At 50.8% G+C, this 21,894-nt stretch overlaps 1 protein-coding gene and 1 pseudogene across 1 annotated transcript in view; both read right to left on the reverse strand.

The window, feature by feature from the left end:
• The window catches only part of LOC116756491, a 264,380-nt pseudogene that overhangs the window by 187,464 nt on the left and 55,022 nt on the right, over positions 1-21,894 (reverse strand).
• The window catches only part of SAG (S-antigen visual arrestin), a 40,789-nt gene continuing 19,553 nt past the window's right edge, over positions 659-21,894 (reverse strand). Inside the window, exons 5-16 of the mRNA XM_032636893.1 lie at positions 20,915-21,108; positions 18,711-18,770; positions 15,920-15,996; positions 14,834-14,969; positions 13,881-13,965; positions 11,922-11,994; positions 9,559-9,696; positions 8,080-8,157; positions 6,914-6,937; positions 5,025-5,080; positions 1,941-1,956; positions 659-902 (exon numbers count right to left, since the gene is read on the reverse strand). Of these exons, the coding sequence (XP_032492784.1) occupies positions 794-902; positions 1,941-1,956; positions 5,025-5,080; positions 6,914-6,937; positions 8,080-8,157; positions 9,559-9,696; positions 11,922-11,994; positions 13,881-13,965; positions 14,834-14,969; positions 15,920-15,996; positions 18,711-18,770; positions 20,915-21,108 (1,046 nt within the window). The 3' untranslated portion in view covers positions 659-793. The remainder of the gene's footprint in view (positions 903-1,940; positions 1,957-5,024; positions 5,081-6,913; positions 6,938-8,079; positions 8,158-9,558; positions 9,697-11,921; positions 11,995-13,880; positions 13,966-14,833; positions 14,970-15,919; positions 15,997-18,710; positions 18,771-20,914; positions 21,109-21,894) is intronic.

Consider the following 21,894-nt stretch of genomic DNA (forward strand, 5'->3'; position numbering starts at 1 on the left):
CAGAAACGGCACACTGGAACCAGAGGCTCGGAGACTAGGAGCGTTTGGTTCTGAGCCACCACCAGGTGAATGGCCACCCCAGAGGGCAGGACCCTGAGTTCCTGGGCTGGGACCCTGAGCCTTCTCTGATTTCCACCCAGCCCAGGTGTGGCAACTGGAGAGTCTTCCTTTAAGTCAGTTCTCTGAGCCACTCTGAGGTCCTTCCAATGCATTCCTTTTTTTCCCCTTTAAACCAGCCAACTGGCAGTTCGTTGTTTGCATTCAATGGAAACAACCAACGGCCCAGAGCTCAAACAGGACTTGGACCCAAAAGTTAAATCAGAGATGAAGAGTGTTTTTACCCACATATGTCCACTGCCCTGTTTCTCTTGGGAGGCTCTTTGGGTGCCCTGGAGCTAGGATTGGTCAGGCCGTTAGACACACTGCTCCCCCTCCAAGTTTCCAGGGAAACAGCTTACCCCAGGGGTCCTGGAGAAAGCCCGGGACACACCAGGCCCCTTCGAGTGAGCGCATTGATTTCACGATGCCTTCTCGCCTTGATGGGTCTCCTTTCTAGATGCTGCCCTCCCCCCTGCCCAGACTCAGGGCCCCTCGAGGCTGCAGCTTGCGTGCTGTTGATGTCACTCAGCTTCCCCAACAAGTCAGCCTGACTCACAACCAGGACAGAAGAGACAAACTTTATTTCTGTGAAGAAGACCCGCACTTTGGTATTTAGCATAACTAAAGGGCTAACTGTGGGGCACCTCTACCATGCTGCTAACGACCCCATTTCCCGAGTCCTGAGCCGGCCTCTTCACTCATCCACAGCCGCCTCCTGGTTTGTCTTCTCTTCCTTAACTTCTCTTCCATCTTTCAGATTTTGGCGAGCAAACTCCTCAAAAACCAAATTTTCATCCTGAAAACTAAAATACAACAAAGAACACTTTGATCATGGCATGTTCTTTGAAGCTTTCAATGAGATCTTGAGGAAAACAAGATCCTTGATCTCCCTTTTGCAACACAGGAACCGATCAAGATTTTCCTACGTGATGGAACACAGGACAATGCCGTTCTCCTCATAGTGTTTCAAGTAAAATCTCTTTAACAAACAAAAATCAGAGAAAATGAAGGAACCCACAGAGTAGACATACATGCCCGGAATAACTGTGTGTGTATATGTGAATGTGTGCGCATGTATGCGTATGTGTGCACGTGTATGCGTGTGTGCGCGTGTATGTGTATGTGTGCGCGTGTGTGTATGCATGTGTGCATGTCCTGGTACTAGAGAGCAAAAGGAAAGCCAGGCCCTGCGCCGGTATCGAGAGCATGGGGCGTGTATGGAAAGACCCAAAAAGGGGTTTGCGCTTGTCTTGTGCAGATCTCAGCCTATCAATAACCACTGTTGTGGTTGGACTGGCCCTTGTGGTTCCTGTTACGACTGCAAGATGCCCTTCAGCAATAACCATCCAGAAACTTTTAGAAAATAAAGGTTTATTACTTACAGAACCTGGAAATTACACAGCATGTACCTGGGGCCACACAGCGAGGTCGTGGGTAGTGAGGGAGAGCACACCGCACAGGCCTGGGGTTCTGCCTTTACTGGGGTTGGAGGCGGGGGCCTAGGGTTTCGAGGGCTCACTCTTTATTGGTGAATTTAAAACAGAAGAGCGGGAATTTAAAGTGCAGAAAGACAAAAAACACGTGGCTCAAATGATCTGCTATTGAAATCAACCAAACTCTAAAACAAAGGAGAGGGAGAGCCGGCCTGGCTCTGATGGAGTCCGGTGGCTGGCAATGTGTTTATTCGAGTGGATGCCTCTTTGAAGAGGATGCCTCGGCAATCAAAGCTTAAGTCAGGCACTTGCATTACAAAAAAAGAAAAAAAAAAACAACTGTGAGGGGTCACATTAGGGCTGTGGAGAAGGAGGTCACAGAAAGGGATAACACCAAGCAGGGCTCACCTTTTCTTGGTCTTATCTGTGAGCATGGAAGAAAGGAGAGAGAGATCTTTAGCAGAAATCCTGTCTACCGGAAATTTTCTTCCTTTGTTAGGTCACTTTATAGGTGGAGAAATAAAAGGCTTAGATATATGCATTTCATGAGAATGGCATGTAATTCCTGCTTCTTTGCCATTTCCCACTCGGAGGGCCTTTCTGCCTGCATTTTTAACCATCGCTTCCTCTAAAAGTTGCCACCACAACTTCACCTCCCCAGACGGAATCAGCCATAATCTCGTCTCTAGGACCCTTTCCCTGATTAGCCTCAGCCCCTCTGATGTTGTGCTTCTCCTTTCTAAGCCTTTCTCCCTATGTGCCCTTTGGACCCTGTCCAGATCAGAGTCCCCAGGAGCTGTTACGACCCAGACTTCCACGGTCCGGCTCTCTAGGGGTGAGTCCTGGGACTTGTCATTGAACTAGTACTCCAGTGGCTGGGGGAAGAGGGTGACTAAAGCTTGAGAACCACTCCCTGGCCCCTCAGGGAGTTTGACTTCTCTCTTAACACATTGATCTTGGGGTAGGGGGCGGGTGCGGGGAGTGGGTTAGATTTTCACATATATTTTGCAGACCCAGGGTTATTGCTAATTCTTTGTAAGGTTTTCTGCTTTTTGTTTTTGTTTTTTTAAATTATTTTTTCTTATTTATTTGGCAGCGTTGGGTCTTTGTTGCTACACACGGGCTTTCTCTAGTTGCGGCGAGCAGGGGCTACTCTTCGTGGTGAGGCACGGGCTTCTCATTGCGGTGGCTTCTCTTGTTGCAGAGCACGGGCTCTAGAGCGCAGGCTCAGTAGTTGTGGCGCACGGGCTTAGTTGCTCCGCGGCATGTGGGATCTTCCCAGACCAGGGATCAAACCCATGTCCCCTGCAATGGCAGGTGGATTCCTAACCACTGCACCACCAGGGAAGCCCCTTGTTTTTGTTTTTAGCTTTTTGCTGCCCACCTAGTAAAGTCCTAGTGTAATCGCCTCACCACCCACCATGGTGAGCCAGGAAGAGCTAAGTGAGGCTACACAGCTCCAGAGGGTTTGGGGGAGCTTGTGGCGGGGCTGAGCCACTGCCCTTATCTCTTGTGCCTGTCTGGAAGGCAGTACCAGGAGGGAAGTGTCTGTGTGGGCTGCTAACCACAGGGGACCTACAGAGGGGCTGACTCATCAAAATGACCCTGGGCAAGAACCATCCTGGACACCCCTCCCAACCCTTGTATGTAATAAGTTCTGGTAGCATTTCTCCAGAACTTATTACATACAAATTACTTGGCCCCTGGCCCTGGCAGGGTTTCTTAACTCCAACTTATGCTTTCTCTGCTTAGCATCTACCCGTCTCAACTCGGGGCACTGGGGACCAGGCAGGTAAGATGTGAGCATGCATCTGTGAATAAAACTTGGGACTCATAAACCTCTGGAAATCAAAATTTTGAGGCCATGGGGGTGATTTGTCCTTTCTCCCAAAAATCTCACAGTATAAAAGATCATTGGTTTAGCCTTGATGTTATGATATGTTCAACATGAGGGCCATAATGACTGGAACATGAAAATGTCATACTCAGAAAAGGAATAACTCCACTTCCCCCAAGTGAAGTCATAAAGTCTGTTCATGGGCCAGAAAATGATCTGACACAAACTATGACATCTCCTCCGGTCATAGTTTTAAAATAGCCTTTTAGAATGTCCTTGAAAGGGACCAGAATGTGTCTCAATCTCACATAGTTAAAAATAGTATTTTAATGATACAAGCATAAATGAATAAAAAAAAATATGGTTAGACTGTATTTTTCCCCCAAGGGAAGTTTTTGTCAAACTTCCAAAAGTTTTGAGTATTTGAATCTAAAATATTTGGAAGAGATACTTTGAGACAAAATAGTTTTGAGACAAAGCCAAAATGAATATGGGGCTTATTCTAATGTTTAAATGCCATTTCATTATCAACATAGAAAAGCTCTTTATAAAATATAAGAAAAAAAAACCTGCTTGTTTATACCACTTTTACTTAAAATGTTCTTAATTACTATAACTCGGGAGGGTTCTCATCCAGACAGGTCCATTTTTCTTTCCTGCCAACTAAGCCACCTTAACACACAGAGGAGACTTTTTCCTCAGAATTTCTGAGATTGCACCTACATTATTTTTGCCGCTTCATTTATCCCTTTTAAAAGAGCTGTATTAAGATCTAATTCAAATATCATACAATTTACCTATTACATGTACAGGCCCATGGGTTTTAGTTTGCTCACAGAGCTGTACAACCATTACTTAATTTACTTTTAACATCCATACAAGAGCCAACGGATTTACAATCCAAAGGAGCCAAGGTATTAGGAACCCAGCCTGACTCTCTTTTCCAGTATTTTCTGTATTCTCATCATAATTGCCATTGTCAGAAATACGCATCATCTTCGAAATTCCTATTAATGCTTCCAAATGAAATGCAAAAGCCTCAGGCTGTCAAATTTACTTTTCACTCAAATTTTATTTGAATCTAAATCCAGGTCTGGGGACTTCCCTGGGGGTCCAGCGGTTAAGACTCCGCACTCCCAAAGCAGGTGGCCCGGGTTCGATCACCTAGTCAGGGAACTAGATCCCGCATGCATGCCGCAACTAAAAGATCCCACATGCCGCAGCGAAGACCAGGCGCAGCCAAATAAATAAAAATTTTTTTTAAAAAAAGAGAGAGTAGATCCTAAGACTTCTCATCACAAGGACAAAAACACTAAAAAAAAAAAAAAAAAAAAAAAGGATCCATGTCTGTTCACAGCAAAGCTTCTGCTTTTAAATCATTCCTGATAAAACCAAACGAGACAACCCGCACCCAAGCAGGGATGCTACGTCCTCCACACACTCACTGAAAGTGGACAAGCCACCTGGCCCATGACCTAGTAGCCGAGCACCCATTTCTGGGAGGGGGGGGCCCAGGCGCTTGAAGGTGGCCTGGAACCTCGGCCACCTGGCCCTGCCTGTGCTCAGATATGCAGTCAAGGAAGACTAGCAGTGAGTACGTAATAAATCTGTGAGTGGTAAAGGACTAGAAAAAGGCAAGATAACGCGAGACTGACCTGGGTCCTGAGACTGGGGGTGCATGAGGCGGAACGGCACGTCAGCGGCCACTTCACTAGAAAGAAAGAAGGATGCAGAGCGGTGAGAACACGCACACAATTGTAAATGCACAGCCAAGAGCTGGGAGCTGGGGTTGCAGAGCTTTGTGAAAGGTCCCCAGGCCCCAGCTGAAAGAGGACTCAGTGAGAGTCAAAACAAAACAAACCAGAAATCAGGAAGTGGTCAAGAAGGAATTTTAAATGTATTCCCTGGAATGTGGTCTAGAAACTCCACTTGCGAGAGGCTGAGGCAGCTAGGATTTTTAGGTCCCACTTCCTCCTGGTTATTAGTTTCAGGGACATGATATTATGGGTAGAGAAGAGGTGAAATCCTGGAGAATAAGGATAGTTTTGAAAATATCCTTTGCAAAATGTAACTACTTTTTACGTGTTAAATCTGTGCTAAGGCCGCACACAGTCCCTCTGCAGAGAGCAGAACAGGGATGAGCAGGGTCTACCCAACTCCAGAGGCTAAAGGGCTTCGAGGCGACTTGGAATTTATATTAAAAAAGGAAGGCAACAGGGCTTCCCTGGTGGCGCAATGGTTAAGAATCCACCTGCCAATGCGGGGGACACGGGTTTGAGCCCTGGTCTGGGAAGAACCCACATGCCACGGAGCAACTAAACCTGTGCACCACAACTACTGAGCCCGCGTGCTACAACTACTGAAGCCCACACGCCTAGAGCCGGTGCTCTGCAACAAGAGAAGCCACCGCAGTGAGAAGCCCGTGCACCGCAACAAAGACCCAGTGCAGCCGAAAATAAATAAATAAATTAATTAATTTTAAAAAAAGGAAGGCAAGGAGTCAGGAAGGGATGGAAGGGAAATCTAGGCACAGGAAGAATGGAAAGGGGTGTGGGAAACAAGGGTTACTCCTTGTTTCACCCAGGACCCATCACCCCCCGCCCTGGGGTTACTGCTTCGGTCAAAGCACTTCTGCTGCTAAGGCGCTCCTGGCGGACCCGAATATGGCTGGGGTCTAGGAGAGAAGGCACAGCCTGGGCTCCATGTGAGGGGAGGTGAGAAGAGTCGGTGAAGGAATATGTAAGGTCAGTGCCTGCCTCAGACTTGTCTTACCTGCTGCCTCTTTGTACATGATTTAAATGGCTGCTGTCACTAATCACAATCGCCCACAGGTGGAAACAACCCAAATGTCCACCAACCAAAACGTGGTCCGTCCATACCATGGAGTATTTCTCGGCCATAAGAAGGAATGAAGTGCTGACACGTGCTACAACATGGACCTTGCAGACATGATGTCAAGGGAAGAAGCCAGCCACAAAAGGACAAATATTGCCTGATTCCATTCATATAACATGTCCAGATTAGGCAAATCTACAGAGCTAGAAAGCAGGTTAGTGGTTGCCAGGGATGAGGGGGAGGGGAGAATGGGAGAGACGGCTAATAGGTAAGGGGGTTCCTTCTGGGATGGGAAAAGTGTACAGGAGCTAGAGAGTGGTGACAGAGGCACAACACTGTGAATGTCCCTGATACCACTGAACTGTACACTTTTAAAAGGGTAAAATGGTGAACTTCACGTTATGTATATTACCCCTCCCCCCCACACACACGGGCAGCTGCAAGGAGTGTGCCAGTTTTCTGAGTGTGTGTGTATGTGTGTGTCCTCGCCCAGGTGCAGGCCCAGCTACTGTCTCAGAGGAACATCCCCAACCTCACACCTATCAGCCAAGGTCTGCAGGGTGTTAGGGGCATCATCTCCTAAGACCTCTGAGCATGACAGCCGGGAAACCAGACTTCACTGTCACTGTTTTGAAGCCCCGGTTTGTCCCCTTTGATATCTTGGAATCAAGCAGAGAATCAAGCAGAGAAGGAAGATGAAGGGGTTTACCTGGAGGTGAGGTCTCCCAGAAGGCTAGGAAACACAAAAGCAAACAGGGCTGTGGTGACTCTCCACAGTGGTAACACAACCTTACTTGCCGTTATTCAGAGGCTGGACACGTGCCCGCCATGTTCCTCACTCACAACTTTCAGGATCTTCGCACCCCTAACAGCCAACTCAGCTATTCCTCTCTACTTGTGATTTCATCTCTTTCTCAAGTGGGTTAGTTAAAAAGAGGAATTACGTAGGTTCAAGCCCTAATATTCAAGAATAAACCTCGGTCCAGAATTTCTCTCTGGGCCACAAAGGTCACGTGAACTACCTGCTGCCCACTTACCTTGACTGCTGCACTCGACCCTGTTTTAGATCCTCTCAGAGAAGATGAAAGAAAACACTATACACTTTGAGAAACACAGCTACACACACTGTGTTAACGAAATTTGCAGAATCAACCCACGTTCTGCTTTGTTGCCCCAACCAAAATTTGGGGAACTCTTCACCTACTGAGCCCTATGGAATATACACATGGATTTGCTCTGATGGCTGAACTACCGAAGGCTGATCAAGGCAAAAGGCCAGAGCCTCTGGCAATGGAATTTGAAAAGGAAAATGAGAAGTCGAGTTTTTGCCTTCTGATAAGATTTTTAAATGGAAAGAAATTGATTTCAAAAAAGATGGGAAACCATTTCCTCAGAACTCCGAGACAGTCATGCTCTTGTATGGAAAGGAGACTCCCCAGTCCTGTGATTGCTCACTGGGGAGGAAAGGCAGGCCCTTTCCGTCATGGATGGATGCCTCCTGAGAGGCAGGTGAACCAGGATGCCCTGCGAGTTCATTTCACAGCCGCCAGTCTTTTCCAAAGTACAATCAGATGCTCAACTGATTCTCCTGTTTTATATCAGCTTCCACACGTGAGCACAGGCACACCCATTTTTGCCAAGTGGTACCAATAGTGCACGTGTTTTGTAGTCTGCTTTTCTACCTTTTCCCCCGTAATGTTATATCAGGTAGAATTGTGAAACTAGACAAATAGAATCTCTCTAAAACTCTGCTATGTAATCGATAGAATTTGTGGACTTTTCTTGCTTTCTGTCTCCCAGTCACTCAGGAATGAAACCATTCAGACTACTGATGGCCAAGATAGAGCAGGCAGAGTGCTGGAGCTGGACACTCACCCTGACACCGTGAGCTTCACCTTGATCTGGTAAGACACCAGGATCCCCATGATGGTCTTGTCTATGCCCTCCTTTATGCTGCTCAAACAGAAAAGAAAAACAGAAGAATGCAGGGAGGGGAGAAGCGGGAAGCGAAAACCGGGAGAATCAACCCCACCTCTCCCCACTGCGTCATCCAGGCTCTGCTGTGTCCTCACTGTCTGGGGCGCTGGAAGGCAGCCCTGACGCTGGGTGAAAGGGGGGCTCGGGATTTGGGGTGGGCTTTGCTCTGCCATTAACTGACCCGGTGACCTTGGCTGAAGCTCTCATTCTGGTGGAACCTCAATTTCCTTATCTGTGAAATGAGTATAAATTCACCTTCCTCACAAAAGCATGGAGAGACTGGCATGTTTATAAAATACTCCATGAACCACAAAAGATCGTTACAAACGGCAGTGCGCCGCTGTGGATGTCGTGATTCCTTTGCCCTCGAGTTCACGGATCTAGGGCATCAATCTCCCTGCTCGGCCCTCTCCCAGAGCATCACAGATGTGCTTTAGAATCTAACACACCAACTGGCAAATCATCCTCAGAAAATCCTTTGACTCCCAAGATCCTGCTTTCTGCCCAATGCTCGCTGACCCCGCTGTTCGTCTCGGAGCTACGGGGGCAGGGAGGGCAAACGCGAGAGCTCTTCTCGATGGCATCACCTGGAGCTGATGGCTGGGGCCTTGGAACACACAGGGGTGGAGGGGGAGATGGCAGCGAAGGGCCCGAGCCTGGGTGGCAGCTCCTACCCCAAACCCTCAGGGCTCACCAGCAGACACACCGCTGGGAATGGAAGCCCCGGAGGATGGTGAGGAGTGACAGGGCTATTTGACGTAGAAGCTTCGTTCTAGTTTTTACTAGATCTGCTGGCTCAGTTCGGCCATGGTTCTCTGAGCGGAGTCAGCATATCAGTGCTTATTTTCATTTAAATTGAACTGACCTCTGTAGCCCTCAGGACCTCCTGTTTTTACCTTTCCTGATGGAAATGCATAAACGACCTTTCCATCATTCGTGGAGCCAGCTGGGGCACTCAGTTCATATGCTCAGGGCTCTACACTAGCTAATGATCATTTTGAAGGTAATAGCTGACATTTCTGGAGCACTTACTGTGTGCCAGGCACCACATTTTACATGGACTGTCTCACATAACCCTCAAAACCTCTCTCTGAGGAGCTGTCGCTCCCACACTTTACAGACGGGAAAACTGAGGTTCTCAAGACAGCTCCAGTTATCTGCCCAGGGTGGCCCAGACAGCAAGCAGGGGAGTTGGGGCTCAGCACAAGGCCCAGAGCTGTAGCCACTGTGTCACACCAGGGGTGGGAGTGGTGTCCCTGCTTGGGGCCCCGAGCACGTGCTTTGCCACCAGGCTGCGTGTGCACTCCGTGAGCCCAGGGCTGGGACGAGGAGGGGGCGGAGACCAGCGCCACTGCAGCACTGAGTCTCGGGGCTCACATGGTGCTAGAGGCAAGGTTCGTGTCCTCGTGCTTGATTTTCCCGTCCAGGGCGATGCCCTTTCTCTCGCGGTTGTTAGCCAGCAAGGGCAGCAGGGTCAGCGTCGTGGTCAAGGTGCTGTTTGGCAGCACTTTTTCCCTGCAGGAAGAAACACAGAGAGCAGATTTAGCTGACTGCTCTTACAGCTTTGAAGCCACCTTCGCCCCCACGAGACCCTGTGTGCCATCAAGCATTTTCTAGAACCCACGTTCCCTGCGACTCATGAGAAAGACAGTCCAGGTGCCTGTGCCTTTGCCTTGTGAGAAGAACGGCGTTAGTGACGTCTCAAAACAGGCTGGCAGCAACGTTAGAACGTTTCTCAAGTCCCTCAGCCTGTTCTGATTGCTGAATTTCTAGAATGTCTTGTGGGGTGAAGTGAGACTGGCCCGAGAGTCAGGGACCACACCCGGTCTCCTCCTGAGGCTTCGTGAACCACACAGTGGGCCGCAGGGCCAACTGGCCAGTGCCAGCAACAAGCCCAGGCTGGGAGTCGTCACTGTCGGGAGGTTTCAGCGTGTGCCCAGGGAGGAGGGGCGCGAGAAGGGCCGGGTCCTCCACTGTGGGCTGTTCAGACTGGGCGGCTCTGTGGGCCTGGGTGCAGCTGGGGGCAGAGCAGCGCGGTCTCCCCAGGCCGGGCAGCATCCCGGCTCACCGAACAGCATCTGAGGCTGGAGAGTTGGCTCTGCCACTCACCCACGTGCTGACCCCTGGCCTGTGCCAACAGCCGCCATGCAGCCGTCTGCCCTCTCCGACCCCAGAGCCCAGGCGAGCCGTGTCCGTGCTCCTGGCACACCCTCTGTCCTTGTGCCCAGCCAGGAGAAGGCAGGGCCCTGAAAACACTGTCCAGGAGCCAGCCTCGGGCCCTTTCCCCAGCCTGCTCTGTAACAGACGGGGAGTCTCACTGCCACCCTCGGAACGGGTCCCCTCCTCCATCTCCCTGGGGAGTTGAAGGCGGCTGTGTCTTCTCTGGCCTCCAAGTGCACACAGGAAGGAGGCTCCTGGGCATGCAGAACCCTGCTTGAGCCCAAGGTGGCCCACATCCCTGCATCTGGGCCCTGGTAGAACTTCTCTTAATGAGCTTAGTTTGGGCAGCAGAGTGACAGAAGCACAAATTACACTGGAAAGGTAGTTGTAGTAGGAAGGGGCCCCCGGGATGGGGCTTGGATGATGGCCTTTCCTGCAGCAGCCCTTGCCGAAGGCCTATGCCAAGGCCTGGGGCCAAAGTCCCACCCGGCCACTTCCCAGCGCCTTTGGGATTGGGATTGGATGGTGGGCAGCAGCTTGGGTGTCAGGTCTGACCTGGTTCCCAGGAGGCCTGCCCACCAGGGCCCCAGAAGCCCCACTTTCAATCTCCCTGCCTCCCACCCTTTTGAGTGTATCAGAGGATGGTTCCCAGTCTTCTGGGAGTCCTTGATGCAAAATGTATCCAAGAGCCGTAAAGAGGCCCAGGTAATGGGGTATAGTAGGGGAAAACTCAGCTGGGGACCAGTTTCTCCTATCATTGTTGGGTGCGTGCCAAAAGGTGAGCCAGGAAGACGCCCAGGACACAAGGATGTTCAAGGACACAGCCTAAAAGGTAGAGTAGACCCCAGGCCTGGCCCCAAGGAGACAGTCAGTGAGTTATGGTTCTTTCCTTCCTCTCTCCTCTCTAGACCTATAAGTAAACTTAGGTCAGGATCTGGTTTAAGTAACAGTTTATCCTGAAGTCGCCTTTTAAATATCATGTAATGTTATCTTGCTGAATCAGCTGTCTTTCCTCACCCCGCTCCCCGAACCTCCTTCCTCTAACTGTGATACTATTTTTTGCATACAACAATGCTTAGAAAAAACACCTTCCCAAACAATCCTCTCTGGGGGAAGGCATAACCCCCAGAAGCCTGTGTGCCTCATGAACCTGACTGCCTAGCACAAAGCAAAACTGGTTAGATCTCTCGCTCCACCGTGAAGAAGCTATCACAGGATTCCCATTTGTTTTTAATATCTTTTTTTTTTTAATTTATTTGGCTGCGCTGGAACTTAGTTGCGGCACGCAGGATCTTTATTAGTGGCAGCATGGGGGATCTAGTTCCCCGACCAGGGGAACTGGTTTATTTCTCTCCTCTCCATCATTCCTTAGCTTGACCCAGCTCTCGGAATTCTTGTTAGTGAGCACAGGATCAAGATGCTAACTTTCTTTGCAGTCCTTGAAGTGAGAACAGGGGAAGGAAGTGGAAAGCTGGGGAGCTAGCTGACCATTCTACTTCCGTCTTCAGCGATGACCAAAATGGGAACTTGACCAAGAAGCTGGAGCCGCCCAGGAAATAGAAACCCAACCCACTACTCACTGTGTTTCCTCCGTGGCCACCGGCTTGATGTAATAATCACTCGAGTAGAGAACCACGTTGGCCACTTGTTCCACTGCAAAGGGGGACAGGGTAGGGTGACTCGGTGCAGAGTCCTGCGTGGTGCCTTCCAGGGGACATGGTTGGTCTTCCCTAATGGCCATTTGAGTGCACCTCTCAGGCTCGGCTCTAAGGCTGAGATTTCTGTTCTGTCCTCAGGCCACTTCCATTCACCAATAACCTGCTCTGTGTCAACCCTACCCATGAGCCAGTCTCCTAAAACTGCACCTCTTGGGAGACTCATCCTCCCTGCTGAGCTCAGGGCACATCTGTGGGTATCCTTCCAAAACACACAATCTCCCGGTGTCCCAAAACTCACCACGTGCTCTCTTTCCCCAAATACACTCCCTTCCAACCTTCTCTATCTTATTCAATGAGCATCTCCTTCGGGTGTCCAAGCTAGAAACCACCTGGAGGCAGCACAGGGCTGATTTGTGGGTGTAGCATGGTGGATAGGAAGGTGGGCTCTGGGGCCAGACCACTTGGGTTCACATCCCAGCTTAGCCATCTGCTGTGGGGTAATTACTGAGCTCCTCTAAGCCTCAATTTCCCCATCAGCAAAATGAGAATGATAATTGCATCTAACTTATATGGTTGTGATGACTAAAAAGATGATTTTTAATCTCCATTAAAATCAAATCTGAGAATCAGAAAAACAATTTGTGTGAAGCACTCAGCACAGTACTCGGCCTATAGAAAGTTCTTAACATCTTGCTTCAGAAATTCAACAGCTTCTTTCAAAAATTAGGGGCTTCGATGTTAGGATTCATAAAATGTTGAGAAATAATTTAAAATCTAGGTATCAAATGATACTTTCTCAGTCCTGCTGCTTTGTGGAATACTGTATTGACACTACATACAACATGCTAAACAAATAATGCCAGGTCCTACAAAGACTTAAAGGCATAGGAACTAGACCAACATAAAAACAAAGCCGTAAAGTAAGCATGTATATTAGCATCCAGAAAAATCTAGAATTTTTTAGTATGTATGCATCAAATTCCTGAGTCTTCTCTATGATGGATAAGAGGGAAAAAGGAACGTGGTATATGGCACTTAGGGTGACCAACCATCCTGGTCTGCCTGGGACTGGCCCCATTTTAGCATTGAGAGTCCTGCGTCCTTGGTCCTGGTCAACCCAGGACAGTTGGTCACCCTAACACACTGTGAGTCTAACTCTGTCTCAGCCACCGAGTGTCTGAGGGAGAAGTGAACAGAGAGGTCTCCCTCCAAGGTCATTTTATCGTGTCTTTTTTACATCACCCATATAAGACCAAGATCTAGGAGCATCCAGTGCACTTTGACGTCCTTTGAGCTGAGGAAGTGTGTAGGACCAGCAAGCGGGAGGCGCATCTCCTGAGTAGTCAGGAGGCTTGGCCATCACATCACGGTGACTCAACAGTGGCAGTGACAGTAGGGATTACCACTTACAGAGCATGTCCAATGTGATCAATCAGTACCTAACGAAACCTGGGAAGGTAGTCCGGGAACACTGCCGTGGCTGCCTGTTAAATTCCAAGAGGACGTGCACAGCTCGAGCCCACAGGGGAGCCCAGAGTTCCCAGGCCAGGAGTCCCCACTACACGGTGCAGAAAGAAAACTCCTCCCGCACTTACCCCGAGACCTGGCACAGGGGCCCCTCAAGGAAGGCGTGACAAGGAAGGACGGGAAGATGCCCTGTCGGGGATGCTGTCCCAGGACAGAAGACAACCCTAAGCTGGGCACGAGGCTGCAGGAGAGGACATCTTCCTCCTCTAAGATCCTGCTGTGTGACGACAGAGACAGACGGGCAGTTCCAAGGCCCCGGGGGGCCTTACTGACCAGAGGAGAGACCCTTGGGAAATATGACTAGATTGGGAACCTGGAAGACTCTGCTGTCCAGGTTCGAGCAGAAGGTCCTACCTAGCACTGTAATCTTCTTCACCGTCTTCTCTGTATTATTGGTCACGGTCACAGTCACAGGAATGGGTTCCCCATGGTAATAGAGCTGAAGAAGTCAGCAGATATGTCAGAAAAGGGGAAGAGAGTGTGGCCATATCTTGTTAAATTCATCTCAGTCCTTTAACTGGAATAAAAGTGGCTGCATGCCCACACTTTCAAGGAAGACATGGTGATGGCATCACGTTTCCTGTGGAGAAGGGTCTGGAGCGGGTTCTACCCCATCTGTGGGAGGCTGAGGCGGATGATGGGGGCTCCGGCCCCAACGCCCTAGTCCTGAGGGTCACGCAGAGTTAGCCCCGGGGGTGTTGAGTGGAATCATGGGTTATTGGGGGCAGAATAAGTGAAATGAGGGGAAAGCAGTGGGGAAGCCCAGAGGCAGAGCTTGCCCAGCAGTGACTCTGCGTGATCTAGCCCAGGTGCTCATGTCCTTGCATGCGCGGGCACACACACACACCACACACGGAGTCTGCTGGCAATGTGTGTGCACGACTCCTGTCGACCAGAGACGGCCTTGGCCAGTTTCATCTTTTTCGGCCGTGATTTTCACACATGACATGCTCACCCCCTCACCGTTACTGCCAAATTTAAGTTTGCAGGGAAGTAAACAATTTGTTAACACCACACCCACTGATGACACACTAGTAAAGAGGCCCCTGGGGGCAGACAGGGGGCAAAGACAGCCTGGGCTGGGGGTATGGGAAACCCTCCACCTCCAAGTTGTCGGGACCCACAGTGAGTGGAAGGCAAGCCAGTTTGGTCCTATCCTAAGGGTCACGTTTACTGGCTCCAAATTATGAAAAAAGCCAGTCGTCCCCAAATGTTGGTGCTTTAACTATCGCTGCCCCCAAGACTGCCTGCAGCACACCCCCAGCAGAGGGCCTGGCAGGCTGTCCCCAGGCCGGCTCCACAGTCACCTCTTTGCTGAGGGCGACGGCAAGGTGCAGGGGCTTGTCGGACATGAAGAACTGCCAGGAGGTCTCCATTTGCGGCTGGGGACCCATCTCTCGTGGCGCATGCTGTACCTTCCGGATCAGCAAACGCACGGAGCTCCTGTGGATGAAAAGTCACCGATGGTTCCCCGGATCAGAGCCTGGGCCTCCTCAGGACGGCCTACCAGGTCCCCCTGCCCATCCCCAGGCTGGGATCCCTCAGGGATGCTGCCGATGGATGCAGGATGGACCAGTAGAGGGATCAGGTCTGGGGGGCGGGGCCTGGTGGGTGGTGTGGACCAGTCAGCTCTCCAAGGGTCCCTCTCACCCTCTGTTAGGACCCCGGCGTGGCCTCCTCTCGAGTGAAGCTGATGTGGGGATGTGTGCCTATGTGACAGGCTTCAAAACTCTCTACAGATGTGATGCCCTGTTATTGCTGTTTGGTATAAGTGTCCATAGGTGTGAATGCTGAGCATGTAGAGAAAGTGTTGAGGGTACAACTGGAAACCTTGTTCAGGAACAAGAAAAATGGGCACCAGAGCCTGAGAGTATAGGAGGAATGGAAGTCACTGCCTTATGGGCACAGAGAGTTTCTGTTTGGGGCGATGACAGCATTTGGGGTATAGATACCTTGGGGTATGGATAGCAGATAGTGGTGTAACTGATTACACAACGTAATGAATGTACTTAATGCCACTGAATTGTACACTTGACAATGGTTAAAATGGTAAACTTCATGTTATGTATATTTTACTGCAACAAAGAAATTACAAAAGAAGAAAACTAAAGAAAGAGGGGATCTGGAGGCTTTTAAGGGCTTACATGAGCCCTTGAGGTTGCCAACTCCCCTGTCATTTTCTTTTGTTTTTTTCCCCCCAAATGTTCAGTCATTGTCCCCCACCCCATGTGGAGATGGTTCATCCTGACGGTCCTGACCTGGGGAGGCTCCATTACCCCGCCACAATGGTCCTGTGGGAAGATTCTGCCACTGGGACATAAAGTGAGGGGCGGTCTCTTATCCCCAGCCCTTCCCCACACACCCCTCACATATTCCCACAGCTACACTCTTACTTCTTGGGAATTTTGTCCTCTTCCGTATCTGTGCCTTGTATGGCAAAGGCTTTGACCTCGAAGTCGACCCCACAGCACTGCAGGGGCAAGAGAACAGACAGGGCTGCGGTCAGCGCCTCCCTTCCGGGAGCCAGGATGGGGGTCACAGCTCCCGCAGGGGATGTTACGTGGCTACTTCTTTTTCTGTCTCGGCCGTATCCTTTTCGGAGTTGCACCATTATGACTAGCTTTGGAAGTGTGCTAGTGATGAAACAGTGGCATTAGCTCGAGGAGAGCGCCACGGGCTCCAAGGCCCCAGTGAAGGTCCCCCAGCCTGCAGGATGAGCCCTGCCAGTAGGTGCAGAGCACGGTCCTAGCCTCTCACCACCTTGCACGGCGGCCAGCCCATCCCCCGTTTAGTTGTCCTCCTCAGAAGTGACCCTGTGTGCGTGTAACTGATGGTCCACTGCCTACAGCAGGGGCAGGAGCAGTGGTCACAGGGCTGGCAGGGGTCCGTGGATGCCTGTGCTGGGGCTCCAGTGCCCTACGCCAGCGGGCAGCTGCTATGCAGCTGCGGCCAGGCGTGGCCAGGCTGCCACGGGGACCCGGTGCTGGCAGCTCTCCCGACTTTTGAAAAGAAGCTGGAAATAGAATTTGGAATGAAGGTTCCTGACTTTTAAATTAACTAGATTAGAAAATGTTGCATGGGTGGAACAAGTGCATCTGCGGGCCCCTTCGGCCCCCAGCCCCAGAGTGAATCCCCCGTGACCTCGCTCCTCTGTTGTGTTAACACGAGGTGGGCGGGGCAGGGGTGAGGGCACAGAGGCCGGGGATGGGCCCTCCACCAGCTGCCCACAGAGTGACAGTAGCGTATAAGCCACAGTCTTACTGGCTCTGCAAAACTGTGGAATCGCAACAGCTCTAAAACCTGGGTTGAAAATAAATGCACATCGTTACGCTCCAGCACCTGGAGCTCTTAGCCACGCCTCCTCTCCGCTCAGCCCCCTCCACCCCCACCTCCTGCTGCCCCCTGCACAAGCCGAGCCCTTCCACCCGTCTACCCTGGGCGTGTGCTGTTCCTTCCTTCTGAAATGCTTGACGCCTCTCTCTCCTTTTGTACTAGCCCAGCTCCCAGGCCTCCTCATCTGTGAGGCCCCCAGGGCCCCTGCTGCACTGATGTCTCCTCCCCGGGGACAGAGGGAAGGGTGGCCCTCTGGCTGGTATAGTGTCCCCCACTCTGATTGAGTGGCCTTCTCCACCTTCCCGGCCGCACCCCTGTTTTCCTGGCCCGGTGGCTTTCGAAGGTTTCAGGCCACTGCCCGCGGTAAGTAGGAAAGTTCACTGCGAGGCCCAGTAAACAGATGCTCACGTGTGAAGCAGTGCTCATGAACTAGCGCTTATCTACGCTGTGTGCGATGTGCTCTGAGCTCCCATGCTGTTCCACTTCATGCCATTCCGTTTTCTTTCTTCAATGCCATCTCGGATCCACCACACCGGTTTCACAAACCACTAATGGGGTAGGACCCCCAAGTCGAAAATCATGGCCCTGGACCCTCGGTAATCCAGGTACCGATCTGCCATTCTCAGCCCTCATTTGCTGTCTTTTTATTTTCCAGCTTCTTCCCTCGTGACTCCCTCAGGCCTGTAGTCCCTGGATCCCAGCACCTTTTCCTCTCTCCTCGTGTCCGCACTGCCCTCCCTCCCTGCCTAGAGTCCCCAGTCCACCAGGGTCACAGCTCTCTTGCACACACGGCCCCTTTGCTTCTCGCCTTTCAGAGCTCAATCCCACTCTTAGCTCAGTGGCCAGAGGGATCCTCTACAAACCCAAGTCGGAACCTTCTGTGTATGTGGGGGGGAGGGATAAATCGGGAGATTGGGACTGACATATACACACCACTATATATAAAATAGGTAACTAATAAGGACCTACTGTACAGCACAGGCAACTCTACTTAGTACTCTGTAATGGATGTATGTATATGGATAACTGATTCACTTTGCAGTACAGCAGAAACTAACATGTTGTAAATCAGCGACATTCCAATAAAAATTAAAAAAAAAAAAAAAGAACCTACTGTGCAGAGCCCGCCAGCGGCTCCCATCTCGCTCAGAGAAAGTCCCAGTCCATGCAACGTGTACGAGGCCCCTCTCAGACCTGCCCCCACCCTTCACCCCAGCCCCGCCTGCTCTCCAAGCAGCACCCACTGTGCATGGTGCGCCCGTCCACCTGGATGGCTCTCCCGAGGCTGGAGGGGCCCCTCCTTTGCCCCCTCAGAGAGGCCTTCCCTAAGCTCCCCAGGCAAGCACCACCAGGTCCTCCCTTAGCTCTCTGAGCCTCTTGTTCTCCGTGGATGGGCCGCATAGGGACTTGCTATTTGGTTTTCATCTGTTTCTCTCCCCAGGTGAGACCCACGAGGGGAGAGACCTACTATTTCACTCACAGGGCTGCTCATGGTTAGGAATTGCTGAAGACAAGTGATACGCTCATTATACCATCTCTCTACTTTTGCATATGTCTGCAATTTCCCACAGTAAAAGCCCGTGCGCCACAACTACTGAGGCCACGTGCCACAACTACTGAGCCTGTGTGCCACAGCTACTGAAGCCTGTGCACCTAGATCCCGTGCTCCACAACAAGAGAAGCCACCACAATGAGAAGCCCGCGCACTCCAACGAAGAGTAGCCCCAGCTCGCCACGACTAGAGAAAGCCTGCGTGCAGCAACGAAGACCCAACGCAGCCAAAAATAAAAAAAAAAAGAAAAAGTCTTTTGAAGGAATGAATGAATCCCTGGCATTTCTTCTGGAACCAACCTTGTCCACATCTTGTGGAGCTGGCTGCAGCATCACCGAACAGGGCAAGTAGTCAGGAAACTGTGGAAAGAAACAACAGATCATTTCTTTCAGAGAATGTTGTTCCACGTGTGTTCTACCTTCATCGCACAAAAATTGAAGAATGGGGGCTTCCCTGGTGGCACAGCGGTTGAGAGTCCGCCTGCCGATGCAGGGGACGCGGGTTCGTGCCCCGGTCCGGGAGGATCCCACACGCCGCGGAGCGGCTGGGCCCGTGAGCCATGGCCGCTGAGCCTGCGCGTCCGGAGCCTGTGCTCCGCAACGGGAGAGACCATAGCAGCGAGAGGCCCGCGTACCACAAAAAACAAAACAAACAAACAAAAAAAATTGAAGAATGAAGATGAGGAGCAAGAAAAAGGGAAACATCTTCACGTCTGTTCCCAACAGCCAGAGTGGCGTGAACACAGCCTCCCGAGGGTCCCATGTCAGCCTCACACAAACACGTATGTGCCTGTCTAGTTTTACAGAAATGAGACAGGTGACGCATGTGTCCTGCAGTCTAGTTTGCTCCCATCACTGCTCCTAACCCTGCTCAGGGTGAGTGTGACCATTTTCAATGCTGGGAGATGTAGTTCTGCGCCACCATTTTTAAGGCTCCAGTAACACTGCTTTTTATTTTTTTTGGCCCTGCCGCATGGCTTGCAGGGATCTTAGTTCCCCAACCAGGGACTGAACCTGGGCCCTTGGCAGTGAGAGCGCAGAGTCCTAAACACTGGAGCACCAGGGAATTCCCCCGTGACACCACATTGAATTCAGCCCGTTTCCTTTGTTGGCTGCCCTCCATCAAGTGGCCTTTACTTTGTTGCCATTGTCACCAAGGCTGCATAAACATCCTTCAGCCACCTTAGCACAGTTTTAGTCCATTCACTCCATAGGCTACACTATTAGAAAGGGAACGGTCAGGTCGAAATCACATTTTTAAGGTTTTGATACATGTTGACATGTTATCTCCAAAAGGTTCTGTCACTTCAAACTCCCAGTCCCAGCACATGGGAGCACCCAGGACCACAAAACTTTAAGTGATTTTTTTTAAAGCTGTTATAAAATATACCTAACGTAGGGACTTCCCTGGTGGTCCAGTGGTTAAGACTCCATGCTCCCAATGCAGGGGGCACAGGTTCCATCCCTGGTCAGGGAACAAGATCCTGCATCCCACATGTTGCATAGCATGGCCAAAAACAAAAAACAAACAAACAAACAAAATATATATATATATATATCCATCCCTAAATAAAACTTACTATTTTAAGTGCACAGTTCAGTGGCATTGAGCACATTCCCATTGTCCTGCAATGATCCCCACCACCCATTTCCAGAACTTTTTCATCATCCCCAACGGAAGCTCTATACCCTTAAACATTCATCCAATTCCATCCTCCCCCGTTCCCTGGAGACCACCATTCTACTTCCTGTCTCTACGAACTCCTCTGGGTCCCTCATATAAGTGAAATCACAGAGTATTTGTCCTTATGTGGCTGGCTTATTTCACTTAGCATAATGTTTTCAAGGTTCATTCATATTGTAGCTTGTGTCAGAATTTCCTGCCTTTTTAAGCCTGAACCATACAACTTTGGAGGAATATATAATCTTAAGACCCATAAACACGCGAGTGAAGAGGGTGACAGCAGCTACCCCGACAGTGAGCTCAGGCCCAAGTCTTCAGAGGCAGGAACGCTGGCCCCGTGGTAGCCAGGTTCCATCAGGGGAGACTCAGGCCACGAGAGGGGCGAAGGGCTTTCTCTACAGTGACCCACCGAGCTCTGGTCAAGGCTACAGAGGATGACTCATTTCACTAAGATCTCCTGTCTGGCAGGGAACTCTTTCCTGCTTAGAAACTCCTCGAGGCAACCGAGGGGCACGTCTTTCTTTTTATAGCCGAGCAAGTGAAGGCATAACATGCACATATAATTAGGTGGTCGGATGCAGGGAAATATTTAAACCGTAGGTTGAAACGGTGCCTTCAAAGGCCGGGAGGCTGTTTTCAAGGACTTAAAAAAAGACAATCACAGCCCGTGCAATCTAGAATTTCCTCCAAGGGTGCAATTTGCAGGCCCGCAAATGTGAAGTCATTACTCTGGCCCCTTGCCTTCGCTGCTGATCCCATCATAAGGTGTTGTGGGTGAAGGAAGCAGTGCGAGGAAGTGGAGGGTCGAGTCGTCACCCACCTTGAGCAGGAAGGGGTACGTGTGCTCCCCTAGCTTCTTGATCAGGCTCTCCTGTAGCTTCGTGAGGGTTTCCGAGGCCCCCACAGGAGGGAACAGCTGGACCTGGGAGAAGTACAGGTCCCTGCGGAACTTCAGGCCGATCACATCGATGTCTTCCTGGCCGTACCGGAAGGCGCAGGTCAGAGAGACGTACACTGGAAGGGAGACAAGAGGGGGTAGGCTTGCCCCGTTGGCGGGCTTGGCACCCCTGCCTGGGCTGACACTGCCTACCAGTCTCAACATCCCACCTTCAGCATCTCAGTAAGGACCTGAGAACCTTACTACCCAGCTGGCCCTTCCCTCTGGCTTGCGTCAATTACTCGAAAGGGCCAGTGTCTGAGTGCTGGGAGGCTCCTCCCATGAGCCACATTATTTAGCCTCCTGCCTCTACTGTTTCCCTCATTCTCCCACCCCCTCCTCTTGATGTACCAGTTCAGTGAGCTCAGGAGGCTTTTAAACAGTGTGAGGTCGCTTGGGTTCTGAGGGCGGAAGGTCTGGATGGAGTTGAGAGTGAAGGTAAGAAGCAGAGGAAGGGCTTCCCTGGTGGCGCAGTGGTTAAGAATCTGCCTGCCAGTGCAGGGGACACAGGTTTGAGCCCTGGTCCGGGAAGATCCCACATGCTGTGGAGCAACTAAGCCCGTGCGCCACAACTACTGGGCCTGCACTCTAGAGCCCACGAGCCACAACTACTGAAGCCTGTGCGCCTAGAGCCTGTGCCCTGAAACAAGAGAAGCCACTGCAGTGAGAAGCCCACGCACCGCAACGAAGAGCAGCCCCCACTCGTGGCAACTAGAGAGAAAGCCCGTGCACAGCAACGAAGACCCAACACAGCCCAAAATAAATAAATTAATTTATTTTAAAAAAAAGAAAAGCAGAGGGAAACCGTGCTAGAGAACAAAACAGACGAGTGCCTCAGCTGGACGGGGCCTCGAGGGAACTGA

Source organism: Phocoena sinus, chromosome 7, assembly GCF_008692025.1.
Source record: "Phocoena sinus isolate mPhoSin1 chromosome 7, mPhoSin1.pri, whole genome shotgun sequence".
NCBI lineage: Eukaryota > Metazoa > Chordata > Mammalia > Artiodactyla > Phocoenidae > Phocoena > Phocoena sinus.